Below are 20,913 nucleotides of genomic sequence, written 5' to 3' on the forward strand. Positions count from 1 at the left end.
TTTGAGAATCACTGTCCCAGTTTATTCATCTTCAGATTCACCAAGAGACCGGGGAGCTAAAATCCTAATACTTCTACTGTCCCTAGATTATCACAAGAAGAGAAATGAGTTTATCAAGCTGACCTATGAAACAGTTTGAGGAGGAAGCGTTTGACCACTAATTTAATCTTTAGTAAAACTGAGAGGACAAACTTGAAGGTAATATGTGAAATCTGCTGAGGATTAGTAAAACAGTAATGATAAAATTATAGTCATGATAATGAAGAGGTTTAAACTGCCAATGACAGACCAGATGGGATTCTGATATATATGGGGCACCAAGGCACAAAAAGTGCTCTGGGAAAATCTGAGGCTTGGAAGCCACTTCCAGCTTTTCTTAAGGATGCACTTAGACCCAGGTCTGGTTGCCCTCCTGGTGTTACCACTTGTCTAAGGATGCCAGGATGTAGATAGCTAGATGTGGTCTTGGAACACCACCCCATACCAAAGCAGGTATTCAGAATGCCTAGAGGATGTCCAAAGTAGGTCATGTACATTTTTACAGAAATTGCTGGGTCCAGGGGCCACTGGGTGGGGTCCCTGCAGCGATGAAGAGACTTTCAAAAGTGAACATGTTACCAAAAGAAGTCAGAACTGCTGCAGATACAGTGCACAGAAAGAAGTAATTACACCAAACTCTGAAGTGCTCCTGGGGACAGGGACAGGGGTTCTGGGCTCTTCTGTGAGACAGTCAGAAGAGCGTTTTCCAAGGAGCCTTACATGGATCTCATGGTTTTTACATAAACTTGTAAAATAAGGGCTCTGGGTTTTGAAGTCCAGAGTTTAAGGGTAGGAGGAAGATATGCTTTTATAAATATTAAAGCAGTCCCTAATGAAGTTACAGTTCAGTGTACTTAAGTTTTATTCATTCTAGTCGGTCAACGGCTCCTTATACAGAGTTTTCCAGAATAGTGTGAAAAAGTCAGTACCCCTAACAATGACCAGGAAGTTAGCAGGCAGCTGGATAAGTCGAGATATTAGACAGTCTTTGAGACTAAGGTTTTCTACAGTAGGGGCTTGCATGGAATCAAGACAAGGTCAGATCTTACAAATGATTGCATAAAATCAGGTTTCACCAACATCTACACTCTACAGATACTTCAAAAGTCTTAAGACAACAGGAGCAAGCATCTGGTTTTAGTGGTAGGTGTGTTACTTATTGATCTTTCTTATTTATTAAAAACACTGGAGGAAAAAAAATAGATGAATTAATTACTAGTGTATGTCTTTCTGAAAATGTGTTCAAATTCTCTAACTCTGGCTTCCTTAGAAAGAATATTCCTTCTATGATCAGTGCTGAGGGTTCCTGTTGTAGTTATCAAGCATCTGTCCATTCCTACTCTTTTTTCTTTTCCAACTTTCTTTAAATAAAGTATCATATAAATACCCAATAAATAAGGAAGAAAAGTTGCTCTCAATGAGAGAGGCTAGCGATGGAGTCTGGAACCAAATGCCAAAACCTATAAATTTTTTGCAAAGGAGCCTCGGATGAGGCATTCGTAGCTTCGAATAAGAAGATATATACGCAAAAAAAGCAAGCTTGATGATAGAACTGCTCAAGGGCTGGAAGCTTGTATTAATTGATAACAGATGGTCTAGAACATAGTTGCCTGGGACAGAGGAGATGCGCAATAAACACTTTGTTAAAAAAAAAAGTTTCAAAGTTTCTTTAAGAGTCCATTAAGGAGTTCCCTGGTGGGTTAGTGGTTAGGGTTCTGGACGTTTCACTGTCATGGCCTGGGCTCAATTTCTGGTTGGGGAACTAAGACCTTAAAAGGCACGCAGTGTGCTGTGCCCCCTACCCGCCCCCCCCACCCCACCCCCTGCCAAAGATTCCATCAAAGTAACAGTTGGGAGAGTTGCCTGAGTCAACAGTGGATAGGTCTGTGTAAAGCACACTTTTGTCCTTAGGGACACAGGCATGCCAGTACACATTCATCCAAGAAGTGCATGGCATTCCTGATGAGGGATCAATGAAGCAACTCTTGACACCTTACTGACATGCATACAGAGGACAGTCATAGGAGGCAAAGCGAAGAGAGGCCATGGCCAAACATCCTATTAACCAGCAGGGCCTCACAGATGCCCCAGGGGAAAGCAGGCAAGAAACTGGCTACAGAAAGTAGGGAAGACAGGAAGGAGCAGGAAGAAGGACATGTGCAGACAGGTAAATTCAGGAGCGTGGGATCCCAGAGTCAATGAGAACAAAGAGGCACAAGACACTAATGCTAAGTGGCAGGTTGGCTGCTCACTGCACTGTTTGATAGCGTTGTTCTCTGCTGGTTTGTGGGAAGCACTGAAGCTACAGATATTGACCAACATAGTGAGACATAGGTGAGAGAACCAGGGAAAACCTGATCTAGATGATGCAGTGGCAGGAGGACTAGGAGAACACATAAACAACTTGCCCAAGCGAAGAGCTAGTGGACACACTAATGTCTGCCCGCTAGAAGCAGAACAGTTACATGTCTCTGTTGAACCTACTTACCTCTGACTTGCTGTTCTAGACTAAGGATGACTGCCACGGCCTGATGAAGAATAAGGAGTTTTGTTTGGGGTTTTTCACTCTTTAAATGAAGCTGACACATTCTACCAAGCTCCTTGAATGCTTCATTAATATCTCGTACACGCAAGCGTTCTCTGGCATTGTTAGCCATCCGCCTTTCTTTCTCCCTTTCTATCTTCTGTTCTGGGTTCAAATCCTCATCTTCATTAGTACTGCTGGAAAAGAAAGTAACAACAATGTCCATTAGGTTCCCTATAAAGTAAGATACACTAATTGCACAAAATTATAAAGTATAAAAATTAAAATGACCTATACATTTTATCAAACGGTAACAGCTACATTTAAATATTGTGTATTAATTTTCAATCTTTCCTTGATGTAAATATATAACTATATAGTTGAAATTATACCACATACATTTAAATGTATTTTCACTGTACATTACTGCATAAAGACTTCTTCAAATTAGTGAAACAGTTCATAAATATAATTTGAATGACCACATATTATAGCACCCTGCTTTTCCAAATATGATTAGCAGCATCAGTATTGTTGTTTAAAAACTTCACTTTTTACATACTGTAACAACAGTGTTGCATTACTGTTAAAAATATAGCATCTCATATTCTACTGAAAACCTACTGAATCAGAAGCTTCATTTTAACAAGATTCATATGTACATTAACGTCTGAGAAACACTGTCCTATTATAGTAATGTATTATAGTTTATGTTCTTACATTCTTTTCCCCAGTCCACTGAGGAGGAGGAAGAAAAGCTTAAGATACGGAATGAAAGAAGTATCTCAGAAAACTACTACTTTCTGTTCCAGAAAGAAATATTACCATCAGTGGTGATGATTTTAAAACATGGTTGAACTGGAACATTTTTTTTTGAAGGACGAATTGGCAAAAAAAAATCCAAAGCCTTGTCTAAGGAGGCCTTGCAAATAGCTGTGAAAAGAAGGGTCGCAAAAAGCAAAGGAGAAAAGGATACACCCATCTGAATGCAGAGTTCCAAAGAATAGCAAGGAGAGATAAGAAAGCTTTCCTCATCGATCAATGCAAAGAAATAGAGGAAAACAACAGAATGGGAAAGACTAGAGATCTCTTCAAGAAAATCAGATACCAAGGGAGCATTTCATGCAAAGATGGACTCAATAAAGGACAGAAAAGGTATGGGCCTAATAGAAGCAGAAGATATTAAGAAGAGGTGGTAAGAATACACAGAAGAACTGTACAAAAAAGATCTCCATGACCCAGATAATCACGATGATGTGATCACTCACCTAGAGCCAGACATCCTGGAATGTGAAGTCAAGTAGGCCTTAGGAAGCATCACCATGAACAAAGCTAGTGCAGGTGATGGAATTCCAGTTGAGCTATTTCAACTCCTAAAAGATGATGCTGTGAAAGTGCTGCACTCAATATGTCAGCAAATTTGGAAAACTCAGCAGTGGCCACAGGACTGGAAAAGGTCAGTTTTCATTCCAATCCCAAAGAAAGGCAATGCCAAAGAATGCTGAGACTATCGCACAATTGCACTCATCTCACACGCTAGTAGAGTAATGCTCAAAACTCTCCAAGCCAGGCTTCAGCAATATGTGATCCGTGAACTTCCAGATGTTCAAGCTGGTTTTAGAAAAGGCAGAGGAACCAGAGATCAAGTTGCCAACATCTGCTGGATCATCGAAAAAGCAAGAGAGTTCCAGAAAAACGTCTATTTCTGCTTTATTGACTATGCCAAAGCCTTTGACTGTGTGGATCACAATAAACTGTAAAAAATTCTGAAAGAGGTGGGAACACCAGACCACCCGACCTGCCTCTTGAGAAAACTGTATGCATGTCAGGAAGCAACAGTTAGAACTGGACACGGAGGAAACCAGATCTGAAAGAGACACATGTACCTCAGTGTTCATCACAGCACTGTTTATAATAGCTAGGACATGGAAGCAGCCTAGATGCCCATCAGCAGAGGAATGGATAAGAAAGCTGTGGTACATATACACAATGGAATATTACCCAGCCATTAAAAAGAATACATCTGAATCAATTCTAATGAGATGGATAAAACTGGAGCCCATTATACAGAGTGAAGTAAGCCAGAAAGATAAATACCAATACAGTATACTAACACATGTATATGGAATTTAGAAAGATGGTAGTGATAACCCTATATGCAAGACAGAAAAAGAGACACAGATGTATAGAACAGACTTTTGGACTCTATGGGAGAAGGCGAGGGTGGGATGAGCCGAGAGAACAGCATCGAAACATGTATACTATCAAGCGTGAAACAGATCGCCAGTTCAGGATGGATGCATAAGACAGGTGCTTGGGGCTGGTGCACTGGGGTGACCCAGAGGGATGGGATGTGGAGGGAGGTGGGAGAGGGGTTCAGAATGGGGAACATATGTAAATCCATGGCTGATTAATGTCACTGTATGGCAAAAACCACTATAATATTGTAAAGTAATTAGCCTCCAACTAATAAAAATAAATGGAAAAAAAAAAAAGAACTGGACATGGAACAACAGACTGGTTCCAAATAGGAAAAGGGGTACGTCATGGCTATATACTGTCACCCTGCTTATTTAACTTATATGCAGAGTACATCATAAGAAACGCTGGGCTGGAAGAAGCACAAGCTGGAATCAAGATTGCTGGGAGAAATATCAATAACCTCAGATAGGCAGATGAAACCACCCTTGTGGCAGAAAGTGAAGAAGAACTAAAAAGCCTCTTGATGAAAGTGAAAGAGGAGAGTGAAAAACTTGGCTTAAAGCTCAACATTCAGAAAACTAAGATCACGGCATCCAGTCCCATTACTTCATGGCAAATAGATGGAGAAACAGTGGAAACAGTGGCTGACTTTAATTTTTTGGGCTCCAAAATCACTGCAGATGATTGTAGCCATGAAATTAAAAGGCGCTTACTCCTTGGACAGAAAGATATCACCAACCTGGACATCATATTAAAAAGCAGAGACATTACTTTGTCAACAAAGGTCCCTCGAGTCAAAGCTATGATTTTTCCGGTAGTCATGTACAGATATGAGAGTTGGACTGTAAAGAAAGCTGAGTGCCAAAGAATGGATGCTTTTGAACTGTGGTGTTGGAGAAGGCTCTTGAGAGTCCCTTGGACTGCAAGGAGATCCAGCCAGTCCATCCTAAAGGAGATCAGTCCTGGGTGTTCATTGGAAGGACTGATGGTGAAGCTGAAACTCCAATATTTTGGCCACCTGATTGATGCGAAGAGATGACTCATTTGAAAAGACCCTGATGCTGGGAAGGATTGAGGGCAGGGGGAGAAGGGGACGACAGAGGATGAAATGGTTAGATAGCATCACTGACTCAATGGACATGAGTTCTGGTAAACTCTGGGAGTTGGTGATGGACAGGGGGGCCTGGCGTGCTGCAGATCATGGGGTCACAAAGAGTCAGACAAGACTGAGCGACTGAACTGAACTGAACTGATACAGCCTCTAAAAACCAAGCTGCAGATTTTGCAGCAAAAGACTACATGTGCTGTATGATTCCATTTACAGGAGCTTCTAGAAAAGACCTAACGTAAGGGAAAGTAGATCAATGTCTGCCAGGGGATGACAGAAGATGACTGATTATAAATGGGTATGAGGAAACTTTCTGGGCTGGCAGAAATATTCTACATTATTAATATCTAGATATATATTAATATCTATGGCATTTATGTATATAACCATATACATTTACCAAAGGACAAAAACTGTATACTTAAAATTGATGTATTTTACTATATTTTGAATTAAACCTCAATAAAGCTATCTAAAAGCAAAAAAAAAAAAAAAAAAAAGAAAAAAGATGTTGCAGAAAATACTCATGGATAGATGAAAAGGTTAAAAATATATTATTAAATTTAAAAAGCTGAAATTATAAAACTTATATCCAGTTTATTTTCAATTTAAACTATATTTATGGAAAAAAGATATTCCTTGAAAATTAAACAGCGGTTAATTCGAGTGTTTTTTTTGTGTTTTCTTGGTGTGCTTTTCTATAATTTTCAAATTTCTGTAATGAAAATGGACTAATTAGCTGGAAAAATATTGAGAAAAATGCTCTGGAATAACTTCTAGAAAATTCTATTTATATTAAACATTTCAGGAATTACTGGGTAGAGTCTCTTAGAATCTGGAAAATCTGTGCACAAAGAATCGATGTTCCACCTCCTTTCTAATACCTTGAGTACTTTAATAAAGAACAAGTAGACAACAGATTTTTACTCCTAACTGTCAAGAAAAACATAAAAGTGTTCTTTTGATAATAGAGAATCACTAGCTTGTTGACTTCAAAGGAACCTTTCCAGATTATCTAGCCCAAAGGTTTCCAAATGTGGCCACTCATCAGCATCTTTAGGAGTTCTTCTACAGTCTTCAAAAGTCCCACTGCTGGGGATGCTTGGGCAGTGAGCTTGGGTCAGAAATGCACCTGCATTTCTAAAATGTTACACGAGTCGGCGGTGCAGGGTTGAGAACCACTACAACATCAGTGACCTCCCTAGTGACTGCTAATTAGTTGTAGAGTGGAGAAAAGAACCCAGGTAGTTGGTTTTCATGAAAGAAAACCAACAACACATATATAAAATTATCATCATCATAAATTAGTACCTTTAGTGACGCTTACAGCATGGGAGATAGTATGAAAAGAGCTTTATATGTATAATTTTCAGTTTATTCCCACAAGAATCCTAAATAGAAAACTTCCTTTAAGATGGAACCAAACCTCAGGAAGTTTTACTAACCTGCCATAGTCATTTGACAAAATGTAGTGAAGCCATGATTCAAATCCAGGTTAGCCTTATTTTGTCCAAAGCCATGTTTTAAATTTACTATTAACTATCAAGTATAGTTCTTGTTAACCCATTATACTGCATTCTCAAATTTCTGATGACCTATAACAGAGCTCAGCAAACTGGCCCGAGAGTCAGCTACCTGTTTTTGTAAATAAAATTTTATTGGAAGAGCCATGCCCATCCGTTATGTATTTGGCTGCTTTCATGCAACAATGGTAATGTTCAATAATCGCAACAGAGACTGCATGACCCATAAAGACTAAAATATTTACTATCTGGCCCTTCACACAGGAAGTTTGCTGACCTGTATGATGAAAGGATGAATGATGAGGAGAGGTATAAATTATTCCCCTAAAGTTCTATTTGAATCATGAAACTGAAAGAATTAAGATGCCTCAAAGAAGTGGCCTCGGGATTCCCTGACCCAGTTTTGTCTTCTTCATGCCTTTGCACAACTGAATACAACGCATATTAAAATGATAGAATTATTTTAAAAAATAGGTAGTATTAGGTTGTAAGATTTAATTTTCTCCAAGAGACACGTTCAAGTATTGAAAATAGTGAGACTGTCAAATATAAAAGGACAACTTTTAAACATATGAATGACAGAAAGGACCATGCTGGTTTTTTGTTTTTTAATTTATTTTTTAATTTTTTTGGCTGTGCTGGGTCTTTGTTGCTGGGCAGGCTTTTCTACAGCTGTGGCAATAAAAGCTACTCTAGTTGCAGTACACGGGCTTCTCACTGCAGTGGCTTTTCTTGGCACATGGGCTTAGTTGTTCCACAGCATGTGGGATCTTCCCAGATCAGGGATCGAACCCGTGTTTCCAGCATTGACAGGTGGATTCTTTACGGCTGAGCCACTAGGGAAGGCCTATGCTGGTTCTTTTAGTTAACCTAGCATACTTACTGAAATTTCCTTTGTACCATACTTTAACACAAAGAACAATTAAATTTTTTTACTTCTTTGGCTGTGTCAGGCCTTAGTTGCAGCATGTGGGCTTAGCTGCTTTGCAGCATATGGGATCTTCGTTTCCCAACCAGAGATCAAACCCACATCGCCTGTACTGGAAGGCAGATTCTTAAGCATTGAGCCAAGAGGGAAGTCCCAAAGAACAATGTTTTAAATATAAATATATGTGATATATACCTATTACTGATAAATAGATATATACCAAGAAATAGAATGTACCATGGAGTGCTCAGCTGTGTCTGATTCTTTTGTGACCCCATAGACTGCAGCCCACTAGGTTCTTCTGTCCATGGGATTCCCCAGGCAAGAATACTGGAGTGGGTAGCCATTTCCTCCTCCAGGGAATCTTCTGACCCAGGAACTGAACCTGTGTCTCCTGCATTGGCAGGCGGATTCTTTACCACTGAGCCACCAGAGGAAAAAAAAAAAAGACTAGGAGGAGGATGTATCACAAATAAATTATCTCTTTTCATGTGGAACTAAAAGAAAAACCTGATGGAAGAATTTAGAAATCATTTGAAACTAATCTCATTATGTGTCAATATCCATATTTCAAAGCAGTCAAGTCCAGTTTCTAGAACTCCTTGCCCAACAACTTGTGGAGTTGCATGTGGAGTACTTCCTTTTCCATACTCTTTTCATATTATTGTTTAAAACATGAGTTCACAAATTTCTTTTATAAAGAGCCAGGCAGTAAATATTTTCAACTTTGTGGGCCATCTCTCAGATCTACTCAAATCTGCCACTGCACTATGAGAACAGCCACAGACAATATGTAAATAAACGGTGCATGGCGGTGTTCTAACAAAACTTTATTTATAAAAACAGGCAATAAACTAGATATGGCCCAGGGGCCATAGTTTGCCAATTGCAGGTTTAAATCATAGACGAGGTCTTAACTTAAAATAATATACTTACTTAACAATATATAACATAATTTATTATATATTAATGATATACTTAATATACTTTAAATAATATATTCAAATAATTATTGACAGATTGCACTACCTACACTTGTACAATTCAACTTGTTTTAGCTATTTCGTTCTCTAGTGGTCATACAGACTATAAGCACTTAGGGGAGAAAAGTAATTCTTTTTTACAGGCAGACCCTAAAATATTGTTGGAAACATGGAAAACAAACTTAGAATCAAGCTTCACATGTATCCTGTTTAGGGATGCTGTGAGGATTAAATGAGATGACAGACATAAAAGTCCCAACACAGTATCTAGAACACAGCTGACACTTTTCACCCGTGGCAAGTGAGTGAAATATGACCTGGATGGTAACAAATACCTTGTTCTGCCTCTAGATGAAACTTTGATATCTTTTTGGGAGGATTCATCATCTGATTTCATGTCATCTGATGAAGGAGGTTCATGAAGGTTTTCATCTTTCTCTTTATTTTCAGTCTTGATTTCTGTTGGAACAACAGTTCCAGATTGACTTTGCAAGCCACCTAACAAAGAGGCAAAGAACAAAATAAACATCCAGACTCATCTGTGAATTAGAATTAACACAGTAAAAAGCTTACTTGATGGCAAATATCCTTAGTTGTTTTAGAGCAATGATGGATATCTGAAGATGTAAAAGAATAAGCTACTGACAGTTGCAAAGAGCATGCCCACAAACTTTAGAAAAAAATGCTTTCTAAAGCTTCTGTATTAAAACAAACAAACAAACAAGGTTGACCCTGATGGTGAGTCCAATGCTCACTTTCAGGTACCATTTAAAAATTAAACAAGGTATGAGAAACATTATGCATTTTAGAAACCAACTTGTAAGCTGCTGCCAAGGTAAAGGAAATAAGCTTTAACATTTTCCTAGACAAACAGAATAAAACAGGTATCATGGTTAAACATAATTGGGAAAACTTTACTTTGATGGTCTTTTATTACCTATATGTTTGTACTTATTAATAAGGTCTACTGTAACATTGGCCGTAGTTTGCTTTTTACAAGAATTATCTGTCTCTCCAACTAAATTATAATCTTCTAAACAACATCTACTATCATTCAGAACTCCAAATATACCCAGAAATAGCTTTCTCACTGCCTCTAGGGACCATGAAGACAGCCATGAGGGGAAGTGATTTAAAAAGAGACAGGACAGGGTCTTCCCTGTTGGTGCAGAGTTTAAGACTCTGTGCCTCCACTGCAGGGGGTGTGGGTTCAATCCCTGGTTGGAGAACTAAGATCCCGCACGCCTTGCAGTGCAGCCAAAAAAGGGGGAAAAAAAACAAGAAAAGAAGCTAAGAAGATGACCAGTAAACACTGAACAACAGTTTGCACAGGGTTCCATCCACCAATAAACATCTATAATTGGATCAGCTAAACCGATCAAAGTACTGAACACTAAATATCTACCCTGCACATTCATGCAGTAGTACCATTGTTTGGAATTCTCCTAAGATGACTTTTGATTAACAGATGTCAATTTGACTGTGAAAAAGCCGACAGAGCTCCAAATGATACCTCTGTCTGCACTACTGCTGAAAACCAACAATACGGTTACCTCTATAATTTTCCTGTGTTTTATGGTTCAAGTCTGTGCTTGAAGCAGTGACCGTACTAGACAGGACTGAATGATTGCCATTGAGACTGACAGAGTCTTCTCGATGAGTTCCAACCTAAAGTAAACAAACAAACAAAAAAGTTCATGGGGTAGTAACTGCTCAAATTCTTTCACTGGGTTTAAGAGAGAAAACAGTACCATTTATCTAAATTTAGCAATTGTTTTTGGATGCTACTTTTCTGGTTTTTGAACTGTAAAAGACTTGATAGTAGTAGTACTGTTTCTGAGCAAAAATATTTTTTAAAAAATATTTTAAAAAATTTTAACTTTCAAAGTTTATATTCCACAGAGGGTTGCTATGAGAAGCAAATGAGCTAACAGAGATAAAGCACTCTATATGCTATGTGCTACGCTTAGTCACTCAGTCATGCCCGACTCTTTGAGAGAGCACAGCATATTATAAGCTCTATTTTGTATCAGTTAATCTGAAAACCTATTCTACATACTACTTAAATATGTTAAAGTATCCATGAATTTGTATTTCTTCTAAAAAAAAAATTAAAAGAGCAGCAAAAGCAATACAAAATTAAAATAATTTAGTAAGTTGTACATTTCCAGGAACCAAAATTGCCATTTATTTTTATTCTCAGTTTTAATCAGACAAGTCAGAGTTAACTTAAACTGAGAAGGTATGGCATACAATTTTAGCTAATGCAGTATTTTTAGAAAAACTGTTACAAATGAAGCTTTTTATTAGAACAATAGCAGATGAGTCAACTAGAAGATTAAGCCTTTACTTAAATAGATTTATTGTCTGGAGTTATACATGAGAACCACTGTTTTTTTCAACAAATCCTTCAATCCCAGTAAAACACCATGCTTTGAATCCCTCTTGAGTAATTAATAAAGCTTTTATCTTTCATGACTTTGTATGGATTTTACCCTAATATAAATATCCCTAAGCAAGTTTATCCTCTGGTTTCCTGTGAGCCAAACAAAAGAAACAAAAGTTTCAGGCAATGCAGTCTATTGGTAGTGGATCTGATCAGAACATACCAGGTCTTCCACCTTACTTTTGAAGAAATGTCTGTCCTCTGCCTTTATTCTTGCCTTTAATGTAGTTAAACAACAACAATAACAACAAAAACCATTTAATGTATTCCACAGCTACTTTTAAAATTATTTGAAGATTAGTAGGTGTGTCACTACTCCCCTGGATGATCAAGCATTGACTATATCCTTTTTCTAAACCACACAAATTCATCACTCATTAGAATCATAAAATCTTAAAGCTGGGAAAGGACCACAGAAAACAAAGTAGCTTTCTACACCCTTACCATTTAGGAAATCTTCCCTTATCCCCTAACCTTTACTTCTACACTGAACCTCAACATACCGCCAATAAAAAATCTTGAGAAAAATCTGAAGAACTAAACCTAACAACAAGTGAAGTAGAGTGTGAAAATTACTTTCAAGAGAGGAAATTATTTTTTAAAAAGTTTATGATACCCTATATCGAGGGAATCCTAGTCATGTTTATTCTTAACACATAGGTTGCTTTCTTGAATGATTTGAGGGAAACGTTGGTTCAAAATTCCTTTTTATAAAAATAGGCATGATACAGATACAACACATAGCTAAAAATTCTTTGGGAACTTAGGAGCCTCAGCCTATTTTAAAGATAATGTATTTCTAGAGTAATTTTTGACTGGCTGAGGAAATCATTGCAGGATAAAGCAAAAGCTAAAAGACTCTATGTTTGTATTTATAATGTGGACTTAAAACTTCCTATGATCTTTGGTAATATGTGCTAATTTTGCTCTTCTATAGTATTTTGAGCTATCATACCAAGTATTTTAAAAAATAGGCTTTTAAAATTTAAACTAAGTATATTTACTATGTATTTTATCTGTGAAACCTATTTTAGAGCTTCAGAAGACAATACCACTGAACAAACTGAATTTCACTGAGTGGTAAGTGATGATGCATCTGTGAAATTCTTATTTTTTTTTATTAGTATAAATAATTCTTTGATTTTCTGAATCTCAACTAATAAAAATGTTCTATCACCTCCTTTCTGATGAAAGGCTTGGCAGACAAAGGATCATTATCTAAACAATAAACCTTAGGGATTTTGCTTTTCCCTGAAGGAAAATCAGAAAGGTTACTCAATTTGTTTTGGGATATAAAATGCCAGTGAATATCTTTGTCTCTGTGGAATACTACAAACTAAATATTCTCTCACAGCAACCTTGAAAAAATTGAACCTTTAAAAAATGGTCTCAGACTAGCAAAAACTTTAAGTCTGGAGTTTTTCATATTAATGAAGTTAGCAGGAACTTTTTGTTTGTAACCTGATTCCCCTTACAAATGGGCCTCATATATTTTCTGGAGAATTTGACTTTCACAGTTCTTACAGTTTTCTTTAACCAATGCTCATCCTGGCTCCCATGTCCTCCCTTTAATCTGCAGCTACGCATTCAAATCGCTCTGTCCACACACGCAACAGGTGTATAAACAGTTCTTTGTCTGAGCTCAGAGTCTGTGGGGCCAGCCAGATAGGACCTTGTTTAATTGTTCATCTCGTTAGCATACAGCTGACAGGCTGCTTCTCTTGGGGGACTAGCAGGGGAAAGAAAACTTCTAGGCCTGCTATGCTCTAAATCTCGATTATTATGAAGAGCTCCATTTCAGAATAAAAGGCCCATTCCATTAAATGACGTCATCTTACATTCTGAACCTTTACAATTTATGTATGGCCTTATTTTTGTGGGAGCATCCGACAAAGGACTTGTTTTCATTTAATTTGGCCAATGGCTTCAACACCCACAATTGAAAGATGTTAAATCTCATTAGTTGATGAATAAGAGGTCTTGTGAATTAAGGGACAGACTGAAAAATATTCAGCATGAACTCCTCTCTGATTCTGAATTCTATCCTAATAATTTGTTCAATTTGTACTATTCACTGAATACTAGTGATTTAACTTTATTCACTATCAATCTACGGACTAATAAAAGGATCTCTATGTACTGTATGTATTTTGTTTTACCTGAAGAGGGTTTTATGCTAAAACTTGGAAGAATTCTTTTTGTTATTTCCGTAAATATATAAGCTGTCTGATTTTCAAGCCTAAAAGTTGACATTTAAACAATTCTGAGATTAAAAAAAAGGCATCAAAATGCTTTAAAAGCACTATAATGTGTTCTTAATGAAAAAAAAAAAAATTTAAGTTGCCCATTTAGGAAAGAATTGGTTAGAAAAAGTAAAGTACAGTTAAAAACCAAACTCCTTTAGTTTAGCCACACACACAATTTCTACTGTATATAAACCTTTACTAATTAAATTACTGTTCAAACATATGGCTAAAATAATTCCAAATTTACTCTGATATGTGACAAAAAGTGCTTAAAATCTTGAATAAAAATATTACTCTATTTGTTAGTCTTTAATAACAATCTTAAATCTTTTAAAACTAGGAAAAATATAGTTTAATTGCTTTAGGATTTAGAAATCAGGTATGATTTATATTTTAAAATAATTATGTAAGGTAGCTGTAAGTTCCACAGTTGAACATTATTTGCTTTCATACAAGACACACACTTCTAACTATAGCTTAAGCAACAAAAAATTCAAGCAATACAAAAAAAAAAAAAGACATGCCAGAGTTAAATTTCAAAATTTATAACAAAATCGTTGAAATCATGGTCTGAACAATAACTGGGTACTTTGTATTAAAGATAAAAGAGCTATTACAGAGCTATCTCATTGGGCCTTGGTATTTTAGATATTACAGCCATAAACAGATGTGATGTACAATAACTTTATATTGCTGAAACCTCTTTGTAATGCCTAAATGAAATCAATGAGTCTCATTCCTTTTCAGTTTTCCACTTATTAACATTATTTCTTTCAGCCAGCAGTTTATTCCAAGAGTTCATTCTTACACTAAGTAAATGAGAGCAAAACTATAGTCTGTCCAGTGGTCACATTTCAGTAGTTCTAAAAATCCTGATTTTGTGTTTTAAATGATTCAATCACATTCTAATAACAGTGTCTGATAAAGCCTTAATTTCATATTTGGATTAAGAGGATATGGAGAAACTGTCAAAAATACTGAAAGGGAATAAGAAATTAAGTAAATGAAAATGTTAACCCTATTCAAAAGTAAGAGGAAATGTTAAAAATAGGGCAGACTGGCTACACTAATTAAATGAGAAGGAATAGGAATTATCCACTTACTAGCTTTTTTTTTTGGATATAATAATCTTCAGGAAATTTAATTTTTGTGGATATTGATACTTAAAATGTTATTTGTGTGGTTGGAATCTCTTTTAATCCTAACCTTTTGTGCTAGTCAAGTTTGTTCAGTTAAAAGAAACAAACGATCAGGGGTAAAGAATCTACCTGCCAATGCAGGACACAAGTTTGATCCCTGATCCAGGAAGAACCCACATGCCATGGAGCAACTAAGGCTGTGTGTCACAAGTACTGCGCTTTGGAGCCCGAGAGCTGCAACCACTAAAGCCCACACACCCTAGAGCCCATACTCTACAAGAGAAGCCACCGCAGTGGGAAGCCCCTGCACCGAAACTAGTGAGTAGCCCCCACTTCTGGCAACTAATGAAAAAGACCTGACAGACTTGCTGCAGCTAAAGAAAAAGCCTGCACAGCAACGAAGACCCCGTACAGCCATAAATAAATGAACAAATAAATAAAGAACAAAGTTAGCTCTCCTGATATTGACTCCTTTTAATATTTGTGGCAGGTGGTAGTCTTATTATCTTTGTGTGAAATAAAAAATAGTAATAAAAATAGTAATTATTTCATCTATGAAAGACAGATGTATCTACAAATCATTACTAAAAGCTGCAGATGATCTTACTGGCATACTTTTGTTATAACTGAAAAAAATGTCAGGAAAGGTTCTCAGCAACAAAGCTACTTCTTTGATCAAGGAGACTATTTGGTTAACCTGCCCATGTAGAATTCATAGCACTAGTAATCTTGGAAGCACCTGAAGGTTGAGAGCAGGACTTTCTGTATTACTTTTATCCTGCCACTGAGTCCTCTTCTTCCATTCTCAGTGAATTCTGGCTCACCTCAAATATTCCAACTACATCACAAAACTCCCAAACTATTGATTGAAATGAATTATAAAAAAAAGTTATAGGTGCTAAGAAAAGAAAAAAAACAAACAAAAACCTGCTAATTCTCACTTCCTACATTGGGAAGCTAATTTATGTTCTAAACTAGAGATTGGCAAAGTATGTCTGTAGTCCAAATCTGGTCCTGTTTTTTTTTTTTTTTAAAAACTAATAAAGGAGGCCCTTTCTTTAAATAAAGCTTTATTAAAGCACAGATACACCCATTTGTTTTTCTAACACCTATGGATGCTTTCATGTTATTGAATCAGAGTTAAGTAACTGTGATACAGAGTATATATCCTGCAAAGCTGAAAATATTTACTATCTGACCTTTTACAGAAAAAGTTTCTGGCTCTTCTTGTTTATAATGCTAGGCGAGAAAGTAACATATTCAAAACCTGGAATTAAAATGGTAAATGCCTATGAGAACAAAATCCATTTCATCAAAAATTTTACTTGCATGTTCTATGGAGTTCCTAGAAAGGTTTAGCAGACTAGTTCTACTCTCTACAGAAAAATAAATGGAATGATGAAAATTAAATATTGAGGGAAGCTGACTTTACAGATTCTAAATGGTGATACAGAATTGCTGATAAACTGCTATTTCTGCAGTTACTTTGTAATTGTGGCCATGTAAACTTCCATTTTTAGGGGTCTAAGAAATATTAACTTAGGTTAATACAGAGGAAAAGTATCTTTGCGACCCCATGGACTACAGCCCATCAGGCTCCTCTGTCCATGGAATTCTCCAGGCAAGAACACTGGAGTGGGTAGCCATGCCCTTCTTCAGGTAATCTTCCTGACCCAGGGATCGAATCCAGGTCTCTTGCACTACAGGCAGATTCTTAACCATCTGAGTCAACTGGGAAGCCCCCAAAATACTAATTTATGTTAATACAGAGGAAAAATACATGAACTACCAGAAAGTTAAGCAAGATAAAAAAAGAAGTGTTTCCAGAATGTAAAATTGTGTCATTTCTTAGTCATGAACAGTTAGAATACATGAAGGTGAGATACATACAGGCAGGAGATTAACTCTTGGAGATGGCTGGGAATAGTTACAATATGTCCTCCAAATCACACACTCTCTCAGAACATGAAAAAAGCATGTAAACAAGGCTCCTGGTAGTACTGATGGAAGCCCTCAGACATGAATAACAGCTAACAGGATAAATTTTCCTCAACAATATGCCTAACACTTAGCTGGGACAGTCTCTGACTGACCGTGATTTTAATTTCATTCTATCCTTTGGTCTTTTGCTGAAACTAAGAAATGAGTATTCACAGCTAAAAAGTTCATTTCAGAAGGATGGGAATTTAATACTGACTCACTTGACATTGTCAGATTTTGTCAGTTAATAATATTTGAAGGTAGGCCTGGCAGAAACATCTGCATCTCCCTCTCATTAGTGATTACATCTGGATGGGGTGGATATAGCAGATCTTGGCAGATTTTCCCCAGCTCTGTGTCCTCTAAGGAGGTTATAAAAACTGAAAGAAAACCTTGATAGATAAACTAAGCGATAGCTTGGGCTTAGTTGCTGCAGCACTGGTGCTGCTTCTCAGACTACGTTAGACTCACCTCATGTTTCAGAACTCTTTTTTTTCTAGATTACCTTCAGTTTTTTTTCCTTTGTAAAGAATATCTCTGGCAACTCTGAAACAGGCAGCATATTCCTAGTGGATATAATGGAAGCTACTTTCTTAATTACAAGTTTCAGGGCAATATATAGTGAAACAATTTTTCTCTCTACAAGTCCTTTTAAAGTGTACTAGGTTTTTATATGGCTTTGGAAGACTGGATTTTGAAAAATTTCTTTTCCAACTTGTATCCAAAGTTGATAAAAACAACCTCCCAAAGACAGAAGCTCCATTTCATACAAACTCTACATTTATTTAAGAGGATCCAGAGATATATCAAATATTGTAGCAGATAAACTGGAGTAGGAGCAGTGAGCTATTAACAATGAAGAATTAAAAATGATTAAGAGGTGAGGACTAAGAATTGCACATATTGCAACTGAGACAAACTTAGGATTCCAAGACACTGATTCGTAAGTCCTTCTTCCAAATAAGGATAGATGGTATTTCAGCAAATAATTTATATTTACAACAAATGCTATCTTATTATAATATTAAAATTATTTTGCTACTATCACTAGTAGTGATAAAAATACTGCTTAAATTTCTATGAATTCAGTAATTTATAAATTTTTTTGCAATTATTAGTTTATCAACAGCAACAAAAGTTAATTTTAAAAAAGCCTAAATTTTAAGATCTTCTGATATTAGAAAACAAAAACACAGTTGTTAAGACATGCAGGCATCTAATGTCACCCATGTTGCTGAAAACATTGTTCTTAGGGAACTAGGCAGCCTTGCTTGATATTTACTTCAGCAGCTCCAGAATGAATATAAATGGCTCCCTGACATGTGAATGTAAAAATCTGGAACCAATCCTATTTTATAGAACACAAGACTTCAGCATTTGGGGCACCTAATTATTTCAATGATAGCTGAGTTTTAGCCTTGATCACATGGCTTATGGTCAGAAATCTGTTTCATAGAAGAATATTTCACAGCATGCAATGAATCTTAAGAACCATGACATAAACATGCAAATACATGGTTTCAATTAAATAGCAGGTTCAAAAAAAAGCTTCATTACTTTAAAACATAATTTATATAAAAAATAATGTAAGACATTCAACACACAATTTTCAATGTGCACGGCTGCAGAATGTTACTTTTCCCTACTTTAAAGAATTACCATGCTTTAAAAAAAGATGGATTGAATGATTTTAGTCTCTTCAGGAGTTAATCTAAAATTGTTTCCTTTCATTGTCACTTAAATTACAGCCATTCTCAAAACTACCTCACATTTTTTTCTTCGTTTGGGAATAAAACTTAAATTTGGACCTGTACAAATACTATTGTGTTCGTTCTATTGAAGGTTAGTTCCAATGATAATAAACAGTTTTTCTGGACCAGAACCCCTGAAAATCAGTCTTGCTTTCTTGCTTTTGCTATTAAGACTTTCTACACATTGTTTCAAGGCAAAAAAATGTTTCATCAATTATTATACATATGGAAAAAAAATTCAAGTTTAAGCTAATATGATCTCTGTATAAAGTTTCTGCTTTTTGCACATGATCATAGCAGGATTTTAAGGTCAAATGCTCAGCCAATGACCCTGTCCAAAACAGTAAAAGAAATTCTTAAAAACTACTCTACCTTGTTTATAAAAAGAAGGGCCCTCTCCCTAAAAGATTTCACGAAAAACACTTAGGAGAATAGGTTTCAGGGGTTATTTCAAAAAGCATGAGCACTATTTTACCATTGAAGCAGATCGACTGCTTGTAACAAGGCTTGATCCACCGTAGTTTGAATTGAGGCTTCCAATTGGTGCATTATGCGATGGTCCCAATAAACTGTGTATATCACTGTGACCAGCAGGCAAACTGGTAGAAGGTCCCACGGCATGGTTCCTCAGCACATGGATAGCATCATCCAGTCTGTCCAAACGATCCTCCATCCGAGATTGCTGTAGGGATTGAAAAAAGAATGGAGGTTACTGCTTTTATCTGCTGCATGCATTAAATTGCTATGATTTCTACTTTGGGATATATAGAAGACAGCAAGTGAATATGCAACATCAAATGGCTTCAAAAGAAACTACCTGTACTATAAACAAAGAAAGGATATTTGTAAACTATGCTAAATTACCAAAGCTTCAGAAGCAAACCACTGCTTCATAAAAATCTATTTATCAATCTAGCATGAGGTTATTTCTTTTAGTGTCTACAAAAGCTGAAGGCTACTCTACAGTATCTGGCATTCAATTATCATTGATAAAAAAGATAACCTGTATTTTAACATCGAAACGAGGGCAACTTGGGGAAGGGTCCTCAAATCCATCAGATTTAAGTTGTAATTTTGTTTTAAGTGAATATTTAATACCTATCTGAAATGGTGACCACATCCAAATGTACTCTTTTCACAAAACTGATGAAATGATATCTGTCTGTGGATATACACATGCCCCATACACAAACATATTAGAATTTAAAAAACCAAAAGCACATGCCAGTAGAGCTCTTTTAAAAAGAATCATAGTCAACCATATGTGGGAACAAAGGCCTATTCTTACATATTGTTACAAAAACAAAAACAGTCACTGATTTTAAAAGACTCTGGAGTCTGCACAGGCTTGAAGATTTTAAATGGATAATAGGAAGTATAATTAACTGAAACACAGAAAAAGGCACCATCTAAAAGAAATAGTACCTCACAGACATCCTTTAAGAAGGACATTGCATCTTGCAAATGCTCGTGAAGTTGCTGCTCAACTCGATTTTTCTGGCAAAGTCAAGACAGAACAGGAGGCAAAGCACAGGTTAAGATTAACTCCAAAAGAGATGAGGAAATAGCTGATGTGCATGTCAGCATAACATGTTAGTAAAGTTAACGCGGAGACCTGCAAGATCTACTTTGTATTAAGGTATGAGAAGGCTGGGATTTAACAGCAAAGTTATAAGGTTAGCGTCTAAATAGCACACATTGCTTATATTTGCTTAAATGTGAGAAGAAAACTTTCCTTTAATTTAAAATGTTCTGTTAGTCACAGAAAAAGAACTTTTCTATTTGCAACCTGGAATTATTGAATAGCATGACTTAGCATTCCATCAAGTCATCCTTAGTTTGTTTTTATAATGCTTCGTAATTCTGTGGTAAGCATAGAAAGGCAACAGTAGTTAACATCCTACCACAAATTCTTCATGCTCAATACCTAGACAGGCTCCTTTATTCTACTGCCTTGTTTATCTATGTTTTTGCATATATCAATACAATTTACACATTTTTAATAAAAAGAGAACATGGAAAACAATACTCTTCATGACAAAAA

General features: G+C 36.4%; 1 protein-coding gene and 1 long non-coding RNA gene across 10 annotated transcripts in view; one reads left to right on the forward strand and one right to left on the reverse strand.

Annotated features, from left to right (window-relative positions):
* Window positions 1-20,913, reverse strand: part of TCF12 (transcription factor 12) — a 390,369-nt gene that overhangs the window by 10,081 nt on the left and 359,375 nt on the right. For 4 of the 9 annotated variants that reach the window (XM_020906146.2, XM_020906148.2, XM_070469237.1 and 1 more), the window contains 5 exons: window positions 20,295-20,366; window positions 19,345-19,551; window positions 10,861-10,975; window positions 9,643-9,805; window positions 2,528-2,760 (listed from right to left, as the gene is read on the reverse strand). In XM_020906146.2, coding sequence (XP_020761805.1) covers window positions 2,528-2,760; window positions 9,643-9,805; window positions 10,861-10,975; window positions 19,345-19,551; window positions 20,295-20,366 — 790 coding nt within the window. The remainder of the gene's footprint in view (window positions 1-2,527; window positions 2,761-9,642; window positions 9,806-10,860; window positions 10,976-19,344; window positions 19,552-20,294; window positions 20,367-20,913) is intronic. The other 5 variants (XM_020906151.2, XM_020906154.2, XM_020906150.2 and 2 more) reach the window with 3 other exon arrangements.
* Window positions 1,899-20,913, forward strand: part of LOC110145730 (uncharacterized) — a 28,523-nt gene continuing 9,508 nt past the window's right edge. Inside the window, exons 1-2 of the long non-coding RNA XR_002316299.2 lie at window positions 1,899-2,206; window positions 12,788-12,833. This is a non-coding gene — a long non-coding RNA (uncharacterized lncRNA). The remainder of the gene's footprint in view (window positions 2,207-12,787; window positions 12,834-20,913) is intronic.

This window comes from Odocoileus virginianus, chromosome 6 (assembly GCF_023699985.2).
Source record: "Odocoileus virginianus isolate 20LAN1187 ecotype Illinois chromosome 6, Ovbor_1.2, whole genome shotgun sequence".
NCBI classification, from domain to species: Eukaryota; Metazoa; Chordata; class Mammalia; order Artiodactyla; family Cervidae; genus Odocoileus; species Odocoileus virginianus.